The sequence below is a fragment of the Salvelinus namaycush genome, chromosome 11, assembly GCF_016432855.1.
Source record: "Salvelinus namaycush isolate Seneca chromosome 11, SaNama_1.0, whole genome shotgun sequence".
Classification (NCBI taxonomy): Eukaryota; Metazoa; Chordata; class Actinopteri; order Salmoniformes; family Salmonidae; genus Salvelinus; species Salvelinus namaycush.
Genome location: NC_052317.1, coordinates 16,286,637 through 16,306,886, shown reverse-complemented (window position 1 = coordinate 16,306,886; position 20,250 = coordinate 16,286,637). Strand labels below are relative to the sequence as shown.

General features: G+C 42.1%; 2 protein-coding genes across 2 annotated transcripts in view; both read left to right on the top strand.

Annotated features, from left to right (window-relative positions):
• Nucleotides 1-8,838: 8,838 nt before the first annotated feature.
• On the top strand, nucleotides 8,839-11,586 carry LOC120056308 (ladderlectin-like). Its single transcript, XM_039004548.1, has 5 exons — nucleotides 8,839-8,914; nucleotides 9,252-9,367; nucleotides 9,721-9,897; nucleotides 11,302-11,416; nucleotides 11,576-11,586. The coding sequence occupies exons 1-5, from the start codon at nucleotides 8,839-8,841 to the stop codon at nucleotides 11,584-11,586; spliced, it is 495 nt and encodes a 164-aa protein (XP_038860476.1).
• Nucleotides 11,587-16,707: 5,121 nt separating this feature from the next.
• The window catches only part of LOC120055864 (partitioning defective 3 homolog), a 248,842-nt gene continuing 245,299 nt past the window's right edge, over nucleotides 16,708-20,250 (top strand). The window contains exon 1 of the mRNA XM_039003891.1: nucleotides 16,708-17,035. Within this exon, the coding sequence (XP_038859819.1) occupies nucleotides 16,916-17,035 (120 nt within the window). The 5' untranslated portion in view covers nucleotides 16,708-16,915. The remainder of the gene's footprint in view (nucleotides 17,036-20,250) is intronic.

The window sequence follows — 20,250 nt, the reverse complement described above, 5'->3', positions numbered from 1 at the left end:
TTTGAGCTTCTAGTCATGAAATCTATGCAGCCTACTCAATCACTTTTTATAGCTACTGTTTACAGGCCTCCTGGGCCATATACAGCGTTCCTCTCTGAGTTCCCTGAATTCCTATCGGACCTTGTAGTCATAGCAGATCATATTCTAATTTTTGGTGATTTTAATATTCATATGGAGAAGTCCACAGACCCACTCCAAAAGGCTTTTGGAGCCATCATCGACTCAGTGGGTTTTGTCCAACATGTCTCTGGACCTACTCACTGCCACAGTCATACTCTGGACCTAGTTTTGTCCCATGGAATAAATGTTGTAGATCTTAATGTTTTTCCTCATAATCCTGGACTATCGGACCACCATTTTATTACGTTTGCAATCGCAAGAAATAATCTGCTCAGACCCCAACCAAGGAGCATCAAAAGTCGTGCTATAAATTCTCAGACAACACAAAAATTCCTTGATGCCCTTCCAGACTCCTTCTGCCTACCCAAGGACGTCAGAGGACAAAATCAGTTAACCACCTAACTGAGGAACTCAATTTAACCTTGCGCAATACCCTAGATGCAGTTGCACCCCTAAAAACGAAAAACATTTGTCATAAGAGACTAGCTCCCTGGTATACAGAAAATACCCGAGCTCTGAAGCAAGCTTCCAGAAAATTGGAACGGAAATGGCGCTACACCAAACTGGAAGTCTTCCGACTAGCTTGGAAAGACAGTACCGTGCAGTATCGAAGAGCCCTCACTGCTGCTCGATCATCCTACTTTTCCAACTTAATTGAGGAAAATAAGAACAATCCAAAATTTATTTTTGATACTGTTGCAAAGCTAACTAAAAAGCAGCATTCCCCAAGAGAGGATGGCTTTCACTTCAGCAGTAATAAATTCATGAACTTCTTTGAGGAAAAGATCATGATCATTAGAAAGCAAATTATGGACTCCTCTTTAAATCTGCGTATTCCTCAAGGGCTTAGCTGTCCTGGATCTGCACAGCTCTGCCAGGGCCTGGGATCGGGAGAGACACTTAAGTGTTTTAGTACTATATCTCTTGACACAATGATGAAAATAATCATGGCCTCTAAACCTTCAAGCTGCATACTGGATCCTATTCCAACTAAACTACTGAAAGAGCTGCTTCATGTGCTTGGCCCTCCTATGTTGAACATAATAAACGGCTCTCTATCCACCGGATGTGTACCAAACTCACTAAAAGTGGCAGTAATAAAGCCTCTCTTGAAAAAGCCAAACCTTGACCCGGAAAATATAAAAAACTATCGGCCTATATCGAATCTTCCATTCCTCTCAAAAATTTTAGAAAAAGCTGTTGCGCAGCAACTCACTGCCTTCCTGAAGACAAACAATGTATACGAAATGCTTCAGTCTGGTTTTAGACCCCATCATAGCACTGAGACTGCACTTGTGAAGGTGGTAAATGACCTTTTAAAACCTCTTGACACTAGGGGGGCGCCATTTCGACTTTGTAAAAATTCGTTCCCAAATTAAACTGCCTCGTACTCAATTCTTGCTCGTACAATATGCATATTATTATTACTATTGGATAGAAAACACTCTCTAGTTTCTAAAACCGTTTGAATTATTTCTCTGAGTGAAACAGAACTCATTCTGCAGCACATTTCCTGTCAGGGAGTGAGATTTCAGAAATCGAGGTCCCTGTTCTGAGTTCAGTTTATAAGTCCCCATGTAAGCCATCGGGCTACATGCACTGCATACGCCTTCCTCTAGATGTCAGTAAGCGGGGAGAATTTGAATGGAGTGGATTGCGCAATCTGGGGCCCTATATAAGACCGTGGAACGGAAGTACCGTTCTTTTCAACGGGGCGCCTGGCGCATCAGGGACATCACAATGGCCTCCTGCAAAGCTTTCGTTTTAGCAGTTCTGTATCTCCGGTCATGTTTTTATTCGTTATAGTTGTTAAAGACATCATAAGGTAGTTAATTTAAACCGACTTATAGCAGTTTATCAGTTTATTGCGATTTTCCTGGATTTCTTTGTGATGCGCTTTCACGAGTTGGACACCTCTCCAGTGGGTGGCTATCGTTAGCTGCTATTTCCACATGAGAAGAGGACATCTTTCAACCAAAAGACGATTGTTCTGGAGAAAGGACACCTTGCCCAAGATTCTGATGGAAGCTCGGCAAATAGTAAGCAATCTTTATGTTAATTCGTATTTATGTTGACAAATGTCAAATAATAATTCCGCCATGAATTTCGGTGCGGTCTCGCTTTAGCACACGCTGTATGCTGAAGTAACGTTAATTTTAAAAATGTAACACAGCGATTGCATTAAGAACTAATTTGTCTTTCATTTGCTGTCCAACTTGTATTTTTTAGTCAAGTTTATGAATAGTTTTCGATTAGAATAGGTGCCTCTCCAAGATGGCGCCGGACAGATTGCTTGAAGTTTTGGCCACTAATCACATTGTATAACCACGATTTGTGCCGCTAAATATGCACATTTTCGAACAACTCTATATGCATTGTGTAATATGATGTTATAGGACTGTCATCTGAAGAATTCTGAGAAGGTTAGTGAAAAAATTAATATATTTTGGTGGTTTATACGTTATCGCTATTTTTGGCTTGAATCAATGCTGTTGTGATGTTTGCTATTGTGGTAAGCTAATATAACGCTATATTGTGTTTTCGCTGTAAAACAACACAAAAATCTGAAATATTGGCTGGATTCACAAGATCTGTGTCTTTCATTTGCTGTACGCTGTGTATTTTTAAGAAATGTTTTATGATGAGTAATTAGGTAATACACGATGGTCTCTGTAGTTATTCTAGTCGCTTTGGTGAGAGTTGTGATGGTGGCTGCAATGGTAAACTATGATTTATACCTGAAATATGCACATTTTTCTAACAAAACATATGCTATACAATAAATATGTTATCAGACTGTCATCTGATGAAGTTGTTTCTTGGTTAGTGGCTATTTATATCTTTATTTGGTCGAATTTGTGATAGCTACTGATGCAGTAAAAAAATGGTGGAGTAAGAAAAGTGCTGTCTTTTGCTAACGTGGTTAGCTAATAGATTTACATATTGTGTCTTCCCTGTAAAACATTTTAAAAATCAGAAATGATGGCTGGATTCACAAGATGTGTATCTTTCATTTGGTGTCTTGGACTTGTGATTTCATGAACATTTTATTATATGATATCCCTGTGGCTTTAGGCTAGGCTATGCTAGTCAGCTTTTTTGATGGGGGGGATCCCGGATCCGGGTTTGTGAGGCGTTAGAGGTTAATGGCGTCAGACCGAGGCTCTGCATCTGTCCTCGTGCTACTAGACCTTAGTGCTGCCTTTGACACCATCGATCACCACATTCTTTTGGAGAGACTGGAAACCCAAATTGGTCTACACGGACAAGTTCTGGCCTGGTTTAGATCTTATCTGTCAGAAAGATATCAGTTTGTCTCTGTGAATGGTTTGTCCTCTGACAGATCAACTGTACATTTCGGTGTTCCTCAAGGTTCCGTTTTAGGACCACTATTGTTTTCACTATATATTTTACCTCTTGGGGATGTTATTCGAAAACATAATGTTAACTTTCACTGCTATGTGGATGACACACAGCTGTACATTTCAATGAAACATGGTGAAGCCCCAAAATTGCCCTCGCTAGAAGCCTGTGTTTCAGACATAAGGAAGTGGATGGCTGAAAACGTTCTACTTTTAAACTCGGACAAAACAGAGATGCTTGTTCTAGGTCCCAAGAAACAAAGATCTTCTGTTAAATCTGACAATTAATCTTGATGGTTGTAAAGTCGTCTAAAATAAAACTGTGAAGGACCTCGGCGTTACTCTTGACCCTGATCTCTCTTTTGACGAACATATCAAGACTGTTTCAAGGACAGCTTTTTTCCATCTACGTAACATTGCAAAAATCCGAAATTTTCTGTCCAAAAATGATGCAGAAAAATGTATCCATGCATTTGTTACTTCTAGGTTAGACTACTGCAATGCTCTACTTTCCGGCTACCCGGATAAAGCACTAAATAAACTTCAGTTAGTGCTAAATACGGCTGCTAGAATCCTGACTAGAACCAAGAAATTTGATCATATTACTCCAGTGCTAGCTTCCCTACACTGGCTTCCTGTTAAGGCAAGGGCTGATTCCAAGGTTTTACTGTTAACCTATAAAGCGTTACATGGGCTTGCTCCTACCTATCTTTCCGAGTTGGTCCTGCCGTACATACCTACACGTACGCTACGGTCACAAGACGCAGGCCTCCTAATTGTCCCTAGAATTTCTAAGCAAACAGCTGGAGGCAGGGCTTTCTCCTATAGATCTCCATTTTTATGGAACGGTCTGCCTACCCATGTGAGAGACGCAGACTCGGTCTCAACCTTTAAGTCTTTACTGAAGACTTATCTCTTCAGTAGGTCATATGATTGAGTGTAGTCTGGCCCAGGAGTGTGAAGGTGAACGGAAAGGCTCTGGAGCAACGAACCGCCCTTGCTGTCTCTGCCTGGCCGGTTCCCCTCTCTCCACTTGGATTCTCTGCCTCTAACCCTATTACAGGGGCTGAGTCACTGGCTTACTGGTGCTCTTTCATGCCGTCCCTAGGAGGGGTGCGTCACTTGAGTGGGTTGAGTTACTGACGTGATCTTCCTGTCTGGGTTGGCGCCCCCCCTTGGTTTGTGCTGTGGTGGAGATCTTTGTGGGCTATACTCGGCCTTGTCTCAGGATTGTAAGTTGGTGGTTGAAGATATCCCTCTAGTGGTGCGGGGGCTGTGCTTTGGCAAAGTGGGTGGGGTTATATCCTTCCTGTTTGGCCCTGTCCGGGGGTATCATCGGATGGGGCCACAGTGTCTCCTGACCCCTCCTGTCTCAGCCTCCAGTATTTATGTTGCAGTAGTTTATGTGTCGGGGGGCTAGGGTCAGTTGGTTATATCTGGAGTACTTCTCCTGTCTTATCCAGTGTCCTGTGTGAATTTAAGTATGCTCTCTCTAATTCTCTCCTTCTCTCTTTCTCTCTCTCGGAGAACCTGAGCCCTAGGACCATACGTCAGGACTACCGGGCATGATGACTCCTTGCTGTCCCCAGTCCACCTGGCCTTGCTGCTGTTCCAGTTTCAACTGTTCTGCCTGCGGCTATGGAACCCCTACCTGTCCCAGACCTGCTGCTTTCAACTCTTAATGATCGGCTATGAAAAAGCCAACTGACATTTATTCCTGATTATTATTTGACCATGCTTGTCATTTATGAACATTTTGAAAATCTTGGCTCTCTCTAATTCTCTCCTTCTCTCTTTCTCTCTCTCGGAGGACCTGAGCCCTAGGACCATACGTCAGGACTACCGGGCATGATGACTCCATGCTGTCCCCAGTCCACCTGGCCTTGCTGCTGTTCCAGTTTCAACTGTTCTGCCTGCGGTTATGGAACCCCTACCTGTCCCAGACCTGCTGTTTTCAACTCTTAATGATCGGCTATGAAAAGCCAACTGACATTTATTCCTGATTATTATTTGACCATGCTTGTCATTTATGAACATTTTGAAAATCTTGGCTCTCTCTAATTCTCTCCTTCTCTCTTTCTTTCTCTCTCTCGGAGGACCTGAGCCCTAGGACCATACGTCAGGACTACCGGGCATGATGACTCCTTGCTGTCCCCAGTCCACCTGGCCTTGCTGCTATTCCAGTTTCAACTGTTCTGCCTGCGGTTATGGAACCCCTACCTGTCCCAGACCTGCTGTTTTCAACTCTTAATGATCGGCTAGGAAAAGCCAACTGACATTTATTCCTGATTATTATTTGACCATGCTTGTCACTTATGAACATTTTGAACATCTTGGCCATGTTCTGTTATAATCTCCACCCGGCACAGCCAGAAGAGGACTGGCCACCCCTCATAGCCTGGTTCCTCTCTAGGTTTCTTCCTAGGTTTTGGCCTTTCTAGGGAGTTTTTCCTAGCCACCGTGCTTCTACACCTGCATTGCTTGATGTTTGGGGTTTTAGGCTGGGTTTCTGTACAGCACTTCGAGATATTAGCTGATGTACGAAGGGCTATATAAAATAAACTTGATTTGATATACAGAAGATGGTCTTTTACCAAATAGGGCTAAGTCCATTTATTTGACAAGAACAGTTCAAATAAGCAAAGAGAAATGACAGTCCATCATTACTTTAAGACACGAAGGTCAGTCAATGCGGAACATTTCAAGAACTTTGATAGTTTCTTCAAGGGCAGTCGCAAAAAACATCAAGCGCTATGATGAAACTGGCTCTTCTGAGGACCGCCACAGGAAAGGAAGACCCAGAGTTACCTTTGCAGCAGAGGATAAGTTCATTAGAGTTACCAGCCTCAGAAATTGCAGCCCAAATAAATGCTTCACAGAGTTCAAGTAACAGACACATCTCAACATCAACTGGTCAGAGGAGACTGCGTGAATCAGGCCTTTATGTCGAATTGCTGCAAAGGAACCACTCCTAAAGGACACCGATAAGAACAAGAGACTTGCTTGGGCCAAGAAACACGAGCAATGGACATTAGACCGGTGGAAATCTTTCCTTTGGTCTGATTAGTGTGTCTTTGTGAGACGCGGAGTAGGTGAACGGATGATCTCCGCATGTGTGGTTCCCACCGTGAAGCATGGAGGAGGAGGTGTGATGGTGCTTTGCTGGTGACACTGTCTGTGTTTTATTTAGAATTCAAGGCACACTTAACCAGCATGGCTACCACAGCATTTTGCAGCGATACACCATCCCATCTGGTTTGCGCTTAGTGGGACTGCTGTCATTTGTTTTTCCACAGTAGAATGACCCAACATGCCTCCAGGCTGTGTACGGGCTATTTGACCAATAAGGTAGAGTGATGTAGTGCTGCATCAGACCGCCCTGGCCTCCACAATCACCCAACCTCAACCCAATTGAGATGGTTTGGGATGAGTTGGACCACAGAGAAAAGCAGCCAACAAGTGCTCAGCATATGTGGGAATTCCTGTAAGAATGTTGGAAAAGCATACCAGGTGAAGCTGGTTGAGAGAATGCCAAGAGTGTGCAAAGCTGTCATCAAGGCAAAAGGTGGCTACTTTGAAGAATCTAAAATATATTTGGTTTTGTTTAACACTTTTTTTGGTTACTACATGATTCCATATGTGTTATTTCACAGTTTTCATGTCTTCACTATTATTCTACAAAGAAAATAGTAAAAATAAAGAAAAACCCTTGAATGAGTAGGTGTGTCCAAACTTTTGACTGGTACTGTATATATATATATATATACATATATATATATATGTTCACTTTTTATAGATTTGTTACATTTTCACACAAGTAGTGCTATAATAGTGGACCAATAGAGTGCCTGTAGCACAGGCAAAGATATTTTTACAGCACCCCAATTGAAAATAACATTCATTAAAAGTACCCTGCACCACCAAACTTCTTCCCGTGGCTATGCCCAAGGGGGTGTACGTTTTTGGTTTTTGCCCTAACACAACACAGCTGATTCAAATGATAAAAGCTTGATGATTAGTTGATTATTTGAACGGTTAAATGATGAGAGAGGGAGGGGTCTGACTGGATGGGTCCTTAAAAAGGAGAGCAGGAAGCAGTAAAACTCAACTCACAAACAGAGCGCTGACAAGACCAGACTGCAGGTGAGAGTTCAACATAGTCATCTAGTACTGTATCTGCTTTCATCCCAAATGGTAACCTATGTGGTGCACTACTTTTGACCAGGACCCATTGGGCATGTATGACCCTGATCAAATGTAGTGCATTATATAGGGCAGGGGTCTCCAACAGGTCGCAGTAGTTTGCCAAACAATACTTTTTTTTCACGTGTTCAAGTGTCAAAAAAATCTCAAGTATCAGACACTGCAAGTTACTAAATCAACGCGACTTGACGTTATCCCACCTCTGGTTAGTCAACTTTAAAACCATATCTGCCAATTAATTTCCAGCAATATTGCCCCGTCTGTCGACCACTCCCTGCGTAGCCAGTTGATGCCTAGTGGGTTGACAGATTCTCTCAATTAAGTGTCAACTGCAAAGTATACTTACAATTTCTATACTTGTGACAGGTATCTATTGTTATTTGCTAACCTTGCCATGAAATGAGCAGCAATTGGCAATACAGAACCATCGCTAGACTGGCACATTAGACCACGCATTGCTTCCTCATGTGTTACTTTTCTTCCAGACCTAAAACAAATGGTATTCTGATGTGATTTAAGCACTGCCATGGACTCAGAACAACACATTTTGTTCTCCATTACCAATTATAATTGAGTGTCAAACCAGGAAATTGAATTGAGAACATTTATGAAAATGGATGTAATTTGGGGTTTAAAATCACAGCTTTTTTTAGGGCCCCTTTAGTAGTTTATTACCCATTTTACTGTGTATATTGCCAGAACGCTACACTGAAGAGTTGTAGGGCAGACGAGAAGAATGAGCCTATTTGAAAGAAGTCGCTTGCGACGTGTTTGTATAAAAAAAAAAAGTAGCTCATGCTAGGCAAGTTGAGTCTCCTGCTCTAGAAGAATGTACTTTACCAGCCAATTTCATTTGCAGAAAGGTGTGCCATGCATCGGGGTTAGTTAGCTAGGGTGCTGTTTTGGGGAGGACCCAAGAGCATAGACTTCTTAACTTAAGTAGATGGTGAATATCAGATGCTTTCAATTCCCTATGTAGTGCCATTTGGGAGTCAACCATTCCTAATCTACTGTATGTGGTAGAGAAGATGATGCCTGGTATTCCTTAGCCCTTCATTAGTTGAATGTGATAAGTGGACTTGCTGGGGTACTCGAGGAGAGGTTGGGGACACACTGATGGCTTATCTCGTGTGTGTCTCAGGAGACTATCACCATGGCGACGTTGACCCTTCTACTGCTTCTCAGCGCTGCCTTTACACTGGGTGACATAATGACTGTGAACAAAGCAAGTAAGAGTCAGCCTCACACTTTACATCACGAGTGTCAAACTCATTCCACGGAGTGCCTTGTATCTGCAGGTGGTTTACCTTTCAATGAAGACCTAGACAACCAGTTCTTTACTAATTAGTGACCTAAATTGCTCAATCGAGGGAGGAGCGAAAACCTGTAGACACTCGGCGCTCTGTGGAATGAGTTTGTGCTTTACATCATTCATTGTGTATCTTTTGTTGTAGTGTGGCATGACTGATCTACAAATGTTATTTATGATGCAAGGGGATCGGTCAGTCAGGACTATCCTTTAAAGTCGGTTGCAATTTCGGAACACTCCCTGTCTTCTCCTTTCAGATGAATTGGTGAAATTTGCAGCAGACCAAAGAAACCCATGCCCCAGAGGCTGGTTCCAATTTAATTCACGCTGCTTCATGTTTGTCAGAACTTCAAGGACATGGCCCAATGCAGAGGTATAATGCTTACCCTCTACAATTGAAATTAACTTTGTTTTTTAGTTAAAGGTGCTTTGGCCTTATTTTAACAGGCGCCTCATGTAAAATACTGAACCTCCCCTTAATATGCTGTAATTAAAATGTTCTATAGGGTTTTCAGTATTTATTTGTGTGGAGTTGGGCCCTCTTGTATATTAGAACCCTCAGGGCATGGGTTAAGACGGAGATGAACTAATCTCTAAGAGCCTGTTTAATGTAACATTAGTTCCGATGGCAATATTTGAGAGTCCAGAAGACAAATTCTCAGACTGGACAACTGCCTAATACTTCAATTATGACATGTCTTTGTCTCTGTGTACTGCTTGCTCTAGCGCCACTGTCAGTTACTTGGAGAAAAACTGAAGCCTGTGCACAACACTGTAAAGTACCTTGGCGCAAACCTGGCATCTGTGCACAGCTATGAAGAGTCCCAATTTCTACAGGCGGTGGTGTTGATCGCGACTGGCAGTTTCCCTCTTACCTGGATTGGCGGATTTGATGCTGTTCAAGCAAAGGTGCAAAAGGTACCCCAGTTGTCATAGTTGAGTAAAAGTGAAGATGCCTTAATAGAAATGACTCCAGTGAGAGGTATACTCTAGCTGAACAGTTCAGCTTGAGGTCTTAGTATACTCATCAATCTGTCAGGTCCTAGGAATCCTGTTTTAAGACTAATAAAACCATCAGCTCCGAGTAGGTGTTAAGACACTGCTCAGACAACTCTGTGCCAGGAGTAATCAACTCGCTGGTAATGACCACAGTTTGAGGTACCGCAGAGGAAAGATGGTGACGACGCTCATTGACATTTAGCAAATAATGGGGAATAGCAATCGCAACTGATGCTTTGAATGGCCCAATGTCGTCTTTTTAAACTGATATTAATGTGCTTTATTAGCCTAGTGGTTATAAGTATTAGGCATGTGACTAAGGCCTCGTGTCAAGTCATTGTCAAAGGAAATACTGTTGGATGTAGGTCTAGATTTGAGTTGATCATCTCGAAATATCCAAACAGTCTTTCAACTCCAGAGCGATTGACCAGATACTCCATTGGCCTCTAACGATGTGAAGAGTCTGCAATGTCGGGCAGATCAGGTGGGACCATTCTAGCCTATGAGAGAGCAGATTCGAGTGACAGGCACAACTCCGGTATAAATGGTTTTCTCAGTTTGTGACATGTCATGTGTGCTATTTGTATCAGTACTCGTAACAACCTAAGCATTACAAAACGTATATTTGCTCAAATAAGCCATTATATTTTTCGTGAATGAAATTCGACATCTTATTGACGGCCATACAAAAACGACTTGCTTGAGAAGGCAGATTTTGGGCTTAGTTATCCTTCTCGCTTCGCCTCTTCCTCTTTTGCTATGGCGCAGAAACAATTTACTAGCTGGCTTTTTCTATTTGAGACCTTGGGATTAAGGTTGTAGCTGACGTTTTTGTGAAGTTAAGAAAGTGTCTATATAAAAAAACTTTTGGAAGATCTTACAGATGTACAAAAAGAATGAATACTATAGCGTGGTATTAAAAGGCCAGACCGATATAGAATAGGTTGCCATGTCTAAAGTTTGTATGGCGTTAAAATCTGGATGCCTTAATGGTGACCCGTCAGTTTGCGACAAATAACAACTGAGTTGGTGCTATTTTTTTTTTTTTAACCATGCTGCGCGACGCTGCTCAGCCAACAAAAATGATCACGATGGTGGGGTGGCCAGTGGCGCTGTTTCCCCCTAATGCAGATTCAGTATTTAAACGGTTGTAGTTTGGTTTTTCACAATTCAAGTCTACGGCCATTGAAATGCATTGGGATTTTTACGGTTTTGGTGCTACTGGTGGTGGAGGAAAGACCATGAGTATGTCGGATTTCAGCACGCATATCTAATATTTGATACTGAGATCTCACTACTTCCCCACAGGACAGGCTATGGTTCTGGAGTGACGGCTCCAAATTTGATCACGAGAGCTGGGCTGAAGGGGAGCCGAATAACCACAATGGTGCCAGAGAGCCATGTATTCAGATCAACTTTGGAGGTACAGTAAGCCCATTATCATTCATCAAATTCAACTTTTTCAGAGTACGCTTAACAAATAAATGTGACCTACTTTTCTATTTCGTGTTTCCTCTTAAGCTGAAAACGGCTGGAACGATGAATCATGTGGAAAGAGCTATCCCTCCGTGTGCTCCATAAGAACCTGTTTAATCCTTCAAACTACCAATTGAAACCAAAAATGCTACTCTGGTGTCAGCATCCTAACTGCAAATGTTTCATATTATAGTGAATTACTTTGAAGGTATTTGTTGCTGTAAAATACGTTTGACTTGTGTAATTATTGTAGCTTGTTGTCAATAAAACGGGTGTACGTATTTAATCTCATGAGTGGTTATTAAACATGGATTCACTTTGTTTCTTGAAGATGCAGTCTGGGTGTCTGTTCAGTGGGCATTTCAATTCTTTGATCCATTGTTTGTTGAAGAATAGAATTCTCTTAGGACCCAAAAAGTTGTAAAAAGTCGTCTCACTGTCAACTGCAAACTTAACATGTTTAAATATTTATGAACATGAGATTCAACAACAGACATACACTGAACAAGTTCCACAGAAATGGAATGTGTCCCTGAACCAAGGGGGGCTGTCAAAAGTAAGTCAGTATTGTGTCTGGCCACCAGCTGCATTAAGTACTGCAGTGCATCTCCTCATGGACTGCACCAGGGTTGCCAGTTCTTGCTGTGTTACTCCACGAAGGCACCTGCAAGTTCCCGGACAATTCCGGGGGGAATGGCCCTAGCCCTCACCCGCCGATCCAACAGGTCTCAGACGTGCTCAATGGGATTGAGATCCGGGCTCTTCGCTGGCCGTGGCTGAACACGGGCATTCCTGTCTTGCGGGAAATCACAAACAGAACTAGCAGTGTGGTGTTGTCATGCTGGAGGGTCATGTCAGGATGAGCCTGCAGGAAGGGTACCACATCCCTGTACTGCACAGCGTTGAGATTGCCTGCTATGACGACAACATCAGTCCGATGATGCTGTGACACACCGCCCCAGACCATGACGGACCCTCCACCTCCAAATCGATCCCGCTCCAGAGTACAGGCCTCGGTGTAACGCTCATTCCTTAGATGATAAACGCGAATCCGACCATCACCCCTGGTGAGACAAATCCGCGACTCGTCAGTGAAGAGCTTATGTTTTTTGGCCAGTCCTGTCTGGTCCAGCGAGGGTGGGTTTGCCGGTGATGTCTGGTGAGGACCTGCCTACAAGACCGCCTATTGCGGACAGTCTGAGCACTGATAGAGGGATTTTGCCTTCCTGGTGTAACTCGGGCAGTTGTTGCCATCCTGTACCTGTCCCGCAGGTTTGATGTTGCGATCCTGTGCAGGTGTTACACGTGTTCTGCCACTGCGAGGACGATCAGCTGTCGTTCCTGTCGCCGTAGCGTGTCGGTACACTTATGACAACAGCCAGCTCAAAGTGCAGGGTGCGAAATTCAAAAGATATTTTTTTAAAATATTTAACTTTCACACATTAACAAGTCCAATACAGCATATGAAAGGTACACATCTTGTGAATCCAGCCAACATGTCCGATTTTTTAAAATGTTTTACAGGGAAGACACAATGTAAATCTATTAGCTAACCACGTTAGCAAAAGACACCACTTTTTTACTCCACCAGTTTTTTACTCCATCAGTAGCTATCACAAATTTGACCAAATAAAGATATAAATAGCCACTAACCAAGAAACACCTTCATCAGATGAGTCTGATAACATATTTATTGTATAGCATATGTTTTGTTTGAAAAATTTGCATTTTGCAGGTATAAATCATAGTTTACATTTCAGCTACAATCAGAAATTGCACCGAAAGCAGCCATAATATTTACAGACACCAACGTCAAATACCTAATTACTCATAAAACATTTCTGAAAAATACATAGTGTACAGCAATTGAAAGACAGGCATCTTGTGATTCCAGACAATATTTCCGATTTATTAAATGTTTTACAGCGAAAACAAAATGTAGCGTTATATTAGCGTAGCCACAATAGCCAGAAACACTTTGGCGCCGACGACCAGTTCACATGCACGACAGATATTAGAAATAGCATCATAAAATGTTTCTTACTTTTGGTGATCTTCCGTCAGAATGTTGGACAAGGTGTCCTTTGTCCAGAACAGTCGTTGTTTGGATCTGGAACGGCAAATTTCCCTCTTCATTTAGCATGGGCACTTGCCAAGTGGCACGGATCACTCCAACGTCAACAAAGTCAGAGAACGGAACACGGCAAAACTCCCGAAAATTTTTCAATAATCTGATTCAACTATATTGAAAAAACATACTTTACGATGATATGGTCACATGTATCAAATAAAATCAGAGCCGGAGATAGTAGTCATCCATAACGGCAGCTAAACAGAAGGCAATCCCGCTGTCCACCTGGCGCTGCCAAGAGTACCGGAAATGAGGGATACGTCATACAAAGAGCTTGTATTCAAATTCAGATCAAGATAAACACAAAATTTCTTCTCTCACAGAGTCTTGACATCCAGAGGAAGGTATATGAAGTGCACGTAGACTCTTACGTACCATGCCCATGTATAGGCAGGAAGTTGAACAGAGCATCGATTTCAGACATTCCACATCCTGGTCAGGAAATGTGCTGCAGAATGAGTTCTGTTTCACTCAGAGAAATAATTCAAACGGTTTTAGAAACTAGAGAGTGTTTTCTATCCAATAGTAATAATAATATGCATATTGTACGAGCAAGAATTGAGTACGAGGCCGTTTGAAATTTGCATCTTTTATCTGGCTACTCAATACTGCCCCTTGCAGCCATAAGAAGTTATTAATGCCCTGGCCACATCTGCAGTCCTCATGCCTCCTTGCAGCGTGCCTAAGGCACGTTCACGCAGATGAGCAGGGACCCTGGGCGTCTTTCTTTTGGTGTCTTTCAGAGTCAGTAGAAAGGCCTCTTAGTGTCCTAACTGACCTTAATTGCCTACCGACTAAGCTGTCAGTGTCTTATTGACAGTTCCACAGGTGCATGTTCATTAACAAGCGTATGGAAACGGTGTTTAAACCCTTTACAATGTAGATCTGTGTAGTTATTTGGATTTTTACAAATTATCTTTGAAAGACAGGGTCCTGAAAAAGGGATGTTTCTTTTCTTGCTGAGTTTATTACTCCACAAACACTAATGTAAACAGTGTGTGTATAGCTTTAAAAGTTGAAAATTATCACGTGGATGTCAGAGCGCTGTCTGTGAATATTAGTATTACATTTCCCTACCCCATCCGTTCCCTGTAGACCAAGTAGTGGTGCAGTCGTTTGGTTTTTAGAATCCCAGAATGTAGCTTTGCGTTACCAAACTCGCTCGCTGGGTATAGACGTGAGTACAAGATGTACTTATTAGAGCCAACTGTATTAGACTGGTTTCAACTGTTCTGCCTGCGGATATGGAACACGGACCTGTTCATCGGACGTGCTGTTTTCGACTCTATGAAAAGCCAACTGACGTTTCCTCCGGCTGTGCTGACCTGTTGCACCCTCTACAACCACTGTGATTATTATTTGACCCTGCTGGTCATCTATGAATGTTTCAACAGCTTGAACGATCTGGCCTTAATGGCCATGTACTCTAAATCTCCACCCGGCATAGCCAGAAGAGGACTGGCCACCCCTCAGAGCATGGTTCCTGCCTTTCGAGGGAGTTTTTTCCCACTAGCCACCATGCTTCTACATCTGCATTGCTTGCTGTTTGGGTTTCTGTATAAGCACTTTGTGAAATCTTCTGATGTAAAAAGGGCTTTAGAAATGCATTTCATATGGAATCGCATGACGCTCAGTGTGACGTGTTTATTCCCTCCGTCCAAGAGACTCCTAAATAGCTTCTACCCCCAAGCCATAAGACTCCTGAACATCTAATCAAATGGCTACCCAGACTATTTGCATTGGCCCCCTCCCCCCTAGCCCTGCTGCTACTCTGTTATTATCTATGCACAGTCACTTTAATAGATCTATCTACATGTACATACTACCTCAATTTACTGCTGCTCTTTAATCATTTGTTATTCTTATCTCAACATTTTTTTTAACTTTAATTTTTTAGGTATTTTCTTAACTGCATTGTTGTGCTTGTAAGTAAGCATTTCACTGTAAGGTCTACACTTGTATCCGGCGCATGTGACAAATACAATTTGATTTAAAGGTAATTTCAAAGCATTTACAGCAACTGATCAAGATATTCTATCAGGTGGTCAATGTTGATAAATATTTATTAAAATCTAACCACAGGAACAGTATGCAAACATACAAACATTTGAAGCATCCCTTTTGTATGCCCTTTTTATAAAGTGTGAACACAGATAGACACATTTCTGTTTGCACTGTAAGTCCATGAACCTATGCTAGGAAAAGTTATAATATAATATAGATTGTTTTCCTGCCTTGTATCTTGTGCGACTCACCCATAAGCTCAGACATTTAGGGCAGTAAGATACACTGATCAATCATGGGGCATAGGACTATATAAAAAAGTAATGTAAGCCATACTGTAGTTGGTACACAAACTGCCTGGTATTTAGTAGCTCTTTGGTGTTCTGCCTTAGAGCGACTGCTTTTGGGACAATAATGTTCATGGGGCACAGGCCCATATTAAAAAAGCACCAATGGGATACATCCCAAATGACAACCTATTGTCTTTATAGTTCAGTACTTTTGACCGGAGCCCTCTGGGAATAGGTCTTTATAGTGCAGGTTCTGTGGCCAGAACATGTCCTTGAGACTGCTGTTATTCAATAATAATAATAATACACTATATTGTAAGTGATGGGCATCTTTGTTAAAGTTGGATTTCTCAAAATAGGCCTTTTTGAGATTTAAGCAGGCAGCTGTTCTATTTAAATTGACTTTCATGTTGCAGAACATAGATATTCACACACACACACACACACACACACACACACACACACACACACACACACACACACACACACACACACACACACACACATACACACACACACACACACACACACACACACACACACACACACACACACACACACACACACACACACACACACACACACACACACATAACAATTAATTGGTGAGATTTTGGAGTGATTGGTGATAGGGCTATCTTTCCATAACGAATATTGGCAAAATTACCCAATTATTTACGCAGGCATGGGTGCAATGCTTGCCTTGCCCGCGCTTTATATCACCTTCGACAGTTCCAAACTTGACCAGTTGGTGGAGGCCGTTCCCCAATCTCTGGGTGATTATCTTGCTCCCTGCTCTAGTCTAGTCTGGGAACGTCGAAATAGAGAGAGAAAGACTAAACAGGTGGTCAGAAATACAAGCGAACAATGTCGTCCCTGGAGATAAGGTGAAAGATCGGTCGGTCTCATCTCTTTAAGGATACAAAAACCACAGAAACTTCATGTTTTGGCTGACTTTCAAAGGGAGAATATATCGTCGGTTTACCTCCGAGTCTGGGCAAAATATATCGGATATTAAACTATGAAAGTGACGGTGTGTTTTGGAAGGACTAGGGTGGTGGTACCATGCGGAGATGGAAATATCAAAGTCCATACTCTCATCCAGCAAGCCGTCATGAGATACAAAAAAGCCATTGCAAAGGTACGTCGCTGTTACTTTGGATCACGCGTTTGTTTCAAATGTTCAACAGCGGATTCGAAACAATGGTGCAATGCCTGGATCGAGTGTCGAGCGAATATGTCGCAGATTTGTAACAGCGACGAAAGGGAAATATACATCAAAGATTCGAAACTAAAACAATGATTTTGCTATAAATTCGGCTGAGTTGTTGATGTTGAATGATGCATAGTCATAACTGGTCGAGCCCTCTGCAAACCCCACGAAAAACTTCCTTTTGGACTTCACCCTTTCCCTACCATAGTGCATGGAAATATGGTAGATAACTACTAAAATGTAGCGTTAACTACCGATCTAACTGGGATATAAAATGCAAACCTAATTAGGTGGTCTATAAGTAGAGGATAAGGATGCTAGCTAGCTAACTAGTTAGCTAACAATCCGAGATTTGATTCCCTGAGAGTTGTTAGCTAGCTGACTGTTTGCTAACTAGCACTAGTTAGCACCAGCATTGCAGGATCGCACTCTAGCTTTTGAAATGGGGTACTAGATAAAAAGCACAACGTTTCGTATCGATTTTATGCCTTTTGGATAGCCTACATTTTCACCGGCACCCGTTTCTCTTTGTTCCTCTTGATAATTATCCGATTATGTTGGGATAGTTGGCTAAGAAGCTGTAGCGTGCTAGGCTATCAGTCAAGGAAGAATTATTCAAAAAAAAATGTTATATCTTTTAGGGATGTGCATCATTCCTTTTCAAGACGATTCGATACGTGTCTAGATACATGGGCTCTGATACGTTTTAGTTTGAAACAATTCGGTTTGATTAGAGAACGAATCCATGCGATACAATTCAGTGCAGTAACATTTGTTGCTTAAACACATTCATTTTCCATTCTAAATTTAAGTCTGCAGATGATGGAGCTCATGATCTGGCCCTCTCAGCTGTATCTGTCTGAGCTGGCTTTTCTGTGTGTGTACATGATGATGTGTATGTACTGTTTGCGTAAATCATGTACAGTGCATTCGTAAAGTATTCAGACTGCTTCACTTTTCCCACATCTATATAAGGTCCCACAGTTGACAGTGCATGTCAGAGCAAAAACCATGCCATGAGGTCAAAGGTCAAATTGTCCGTAGCGCTCTGAGACAGGATTGTGTCGTGGCATAGATCCGGGGAAGGGTACCAAAAAATGTTGGCAGCATTGAAGGTCCCAAGAACACAGTGGCCTCCATCATTCTTAAATGGAAGAAGTTTGGAACCACCAAGACACTTCCTAGAGCTGGCTGCCCGGCCAAACTGAGCAATCGGGGGAGAAGGGCCTTGGTCAGGGAGTTGACCAAGAACCCGATGGTCACTCTGACAGAGCTCTAGAGTTCCTCTGTGGAGATGGGAGAACCTTCCAGAAGGACAACCAGCTCTGCAGCACTCTACCAATCAGACCTTTATGGTAGAATGGCCAGATGGAAGCCACTCCAAAGTAAAAGGCACATGACAGCCTGCTTGGAGTTTGCCAAAAAGCACTTAAAGACTCTGACAATGAGAAACAAGATTCTCTGAATTTATGAAATCAAGAATGAACTCTTTGGCCAGAATACCAATCATCACGTCTGGAGGAAACCAGGTACTGCGCATCACCTGGCCAATACCATACCTAAGACGAAGCATGATGTGTGTCGCAGCTACATGCTGTGGGTATGTTTTTCAGCGGCAGGGAGACTAGTCAGGATCAAGGGAAAGATGAACGGAGCAAAGCACAGAGAGATCCTTGAAAACCTGCTCCAGAGCACTCAGGACCTAAGACTGGGGCAAAGGTTCACCTTCCAACAGGACAACGACCCTAAGCACACAGTGAAGACGACACAGGAGTTTCTTCAGGACAAGTCTCTGAACATCTCTGTAGAGACCTGAAAATAGCTGTGCAGCGACGCTCCCCATCCAACCTGACAGAGCTTGAGAGGATCTGCAGAGAAGAATGGGAGAAACTCCCCAAATACAGGGGTGCCAAGCTTGTAGCGTCATACTCGAGGCTGCCAAAGGTGCTTCAACAAAGTACTGAGTGAAGGGTCTGAATACTAATGTAAATTTTATATTTCAGCAAAAAAAATATAACATTTGCAAAATGTTGCGTTGTCATTTTTGAGTATTGTGTGTAGATTGGGGGGGGGGGGGGACAATAATCAATTTTAGAATAAGGATGTAACTTAACATAATGTGGACAAAGTGAAAGGGGGGCAGCAATGTAAACTTTGTTTTTTGTTGTTGCCCCACTTGACTTCTGAAATCACCATCACCCACTAATTAACTTGTAATTTTTGCAGATTAAGTATTTGAGCTAGTAATGTAACAATGTTTATCATTTACAAAATAGCTTTGTCATAGCCAATTAATATATACAGTACCAGTCAAAAGTTTGGACGCACCTACTCATTCCAGGGTTGAGATTCTTCAAATTAGCCACCCTTTGCCTTGATGACAGCTTTGCACACTCTTGGCATTCTCTTATCCAGCTTCATGAGGTAGTCACCTGGAATGCATTTCAATTAACAGGTGTGCCTTGTTAAAAGTAAATTTGTGGAATTTCTTTCCTTCTTAATGTGTTTGAGCCAGTCAGTTGTGTTGTGACAAGGTAGGGGTGGTATACAGAAGAGAGCCCTATTTGGTGAAAGACCAAGTCCATATTATGGCGAGAACAGTTCAAATAAGCAAAGAGAAATGACAGTCCAACATTACTTTAAGACATGAAGGTCAGTCAAATGAAACATTTCAAGAACTTTGAAAGTTTCTCGAAGTCCAGTCACAAAAACCATCAAGCGCTATGATGAAACTGGCTCTCATAAGGACCGCCACAGGAAAGGAAGACCCAGAGTTACCTCTGCTGCAGAGGATAAGTTCATTCAGTCTCAGAAATTGCAGCCCAAATAAATGCTTCACAGAGTTCAAGTAACAGACACATAGGGTTGCACATTTTGGGGAATATTAAGAGATTGAAACTTTCTGTGCGAATTAATGGGAATATATGCAAATTAATATATTAATACCATTTAAATGTAATGTTTTTTGCATTGGATATATTTACCATATCATATGGAGACAAACAAACCTTTTACCTTATCATAAGTAGACATAATTGCAAATGATTAAATCCTTCCAATATAAATATTTTTATTTATTTATGAATTAAACTTTAATTAAATGAGTTGACTCTTCACATGAGATGATTTCACTGAACAACAAA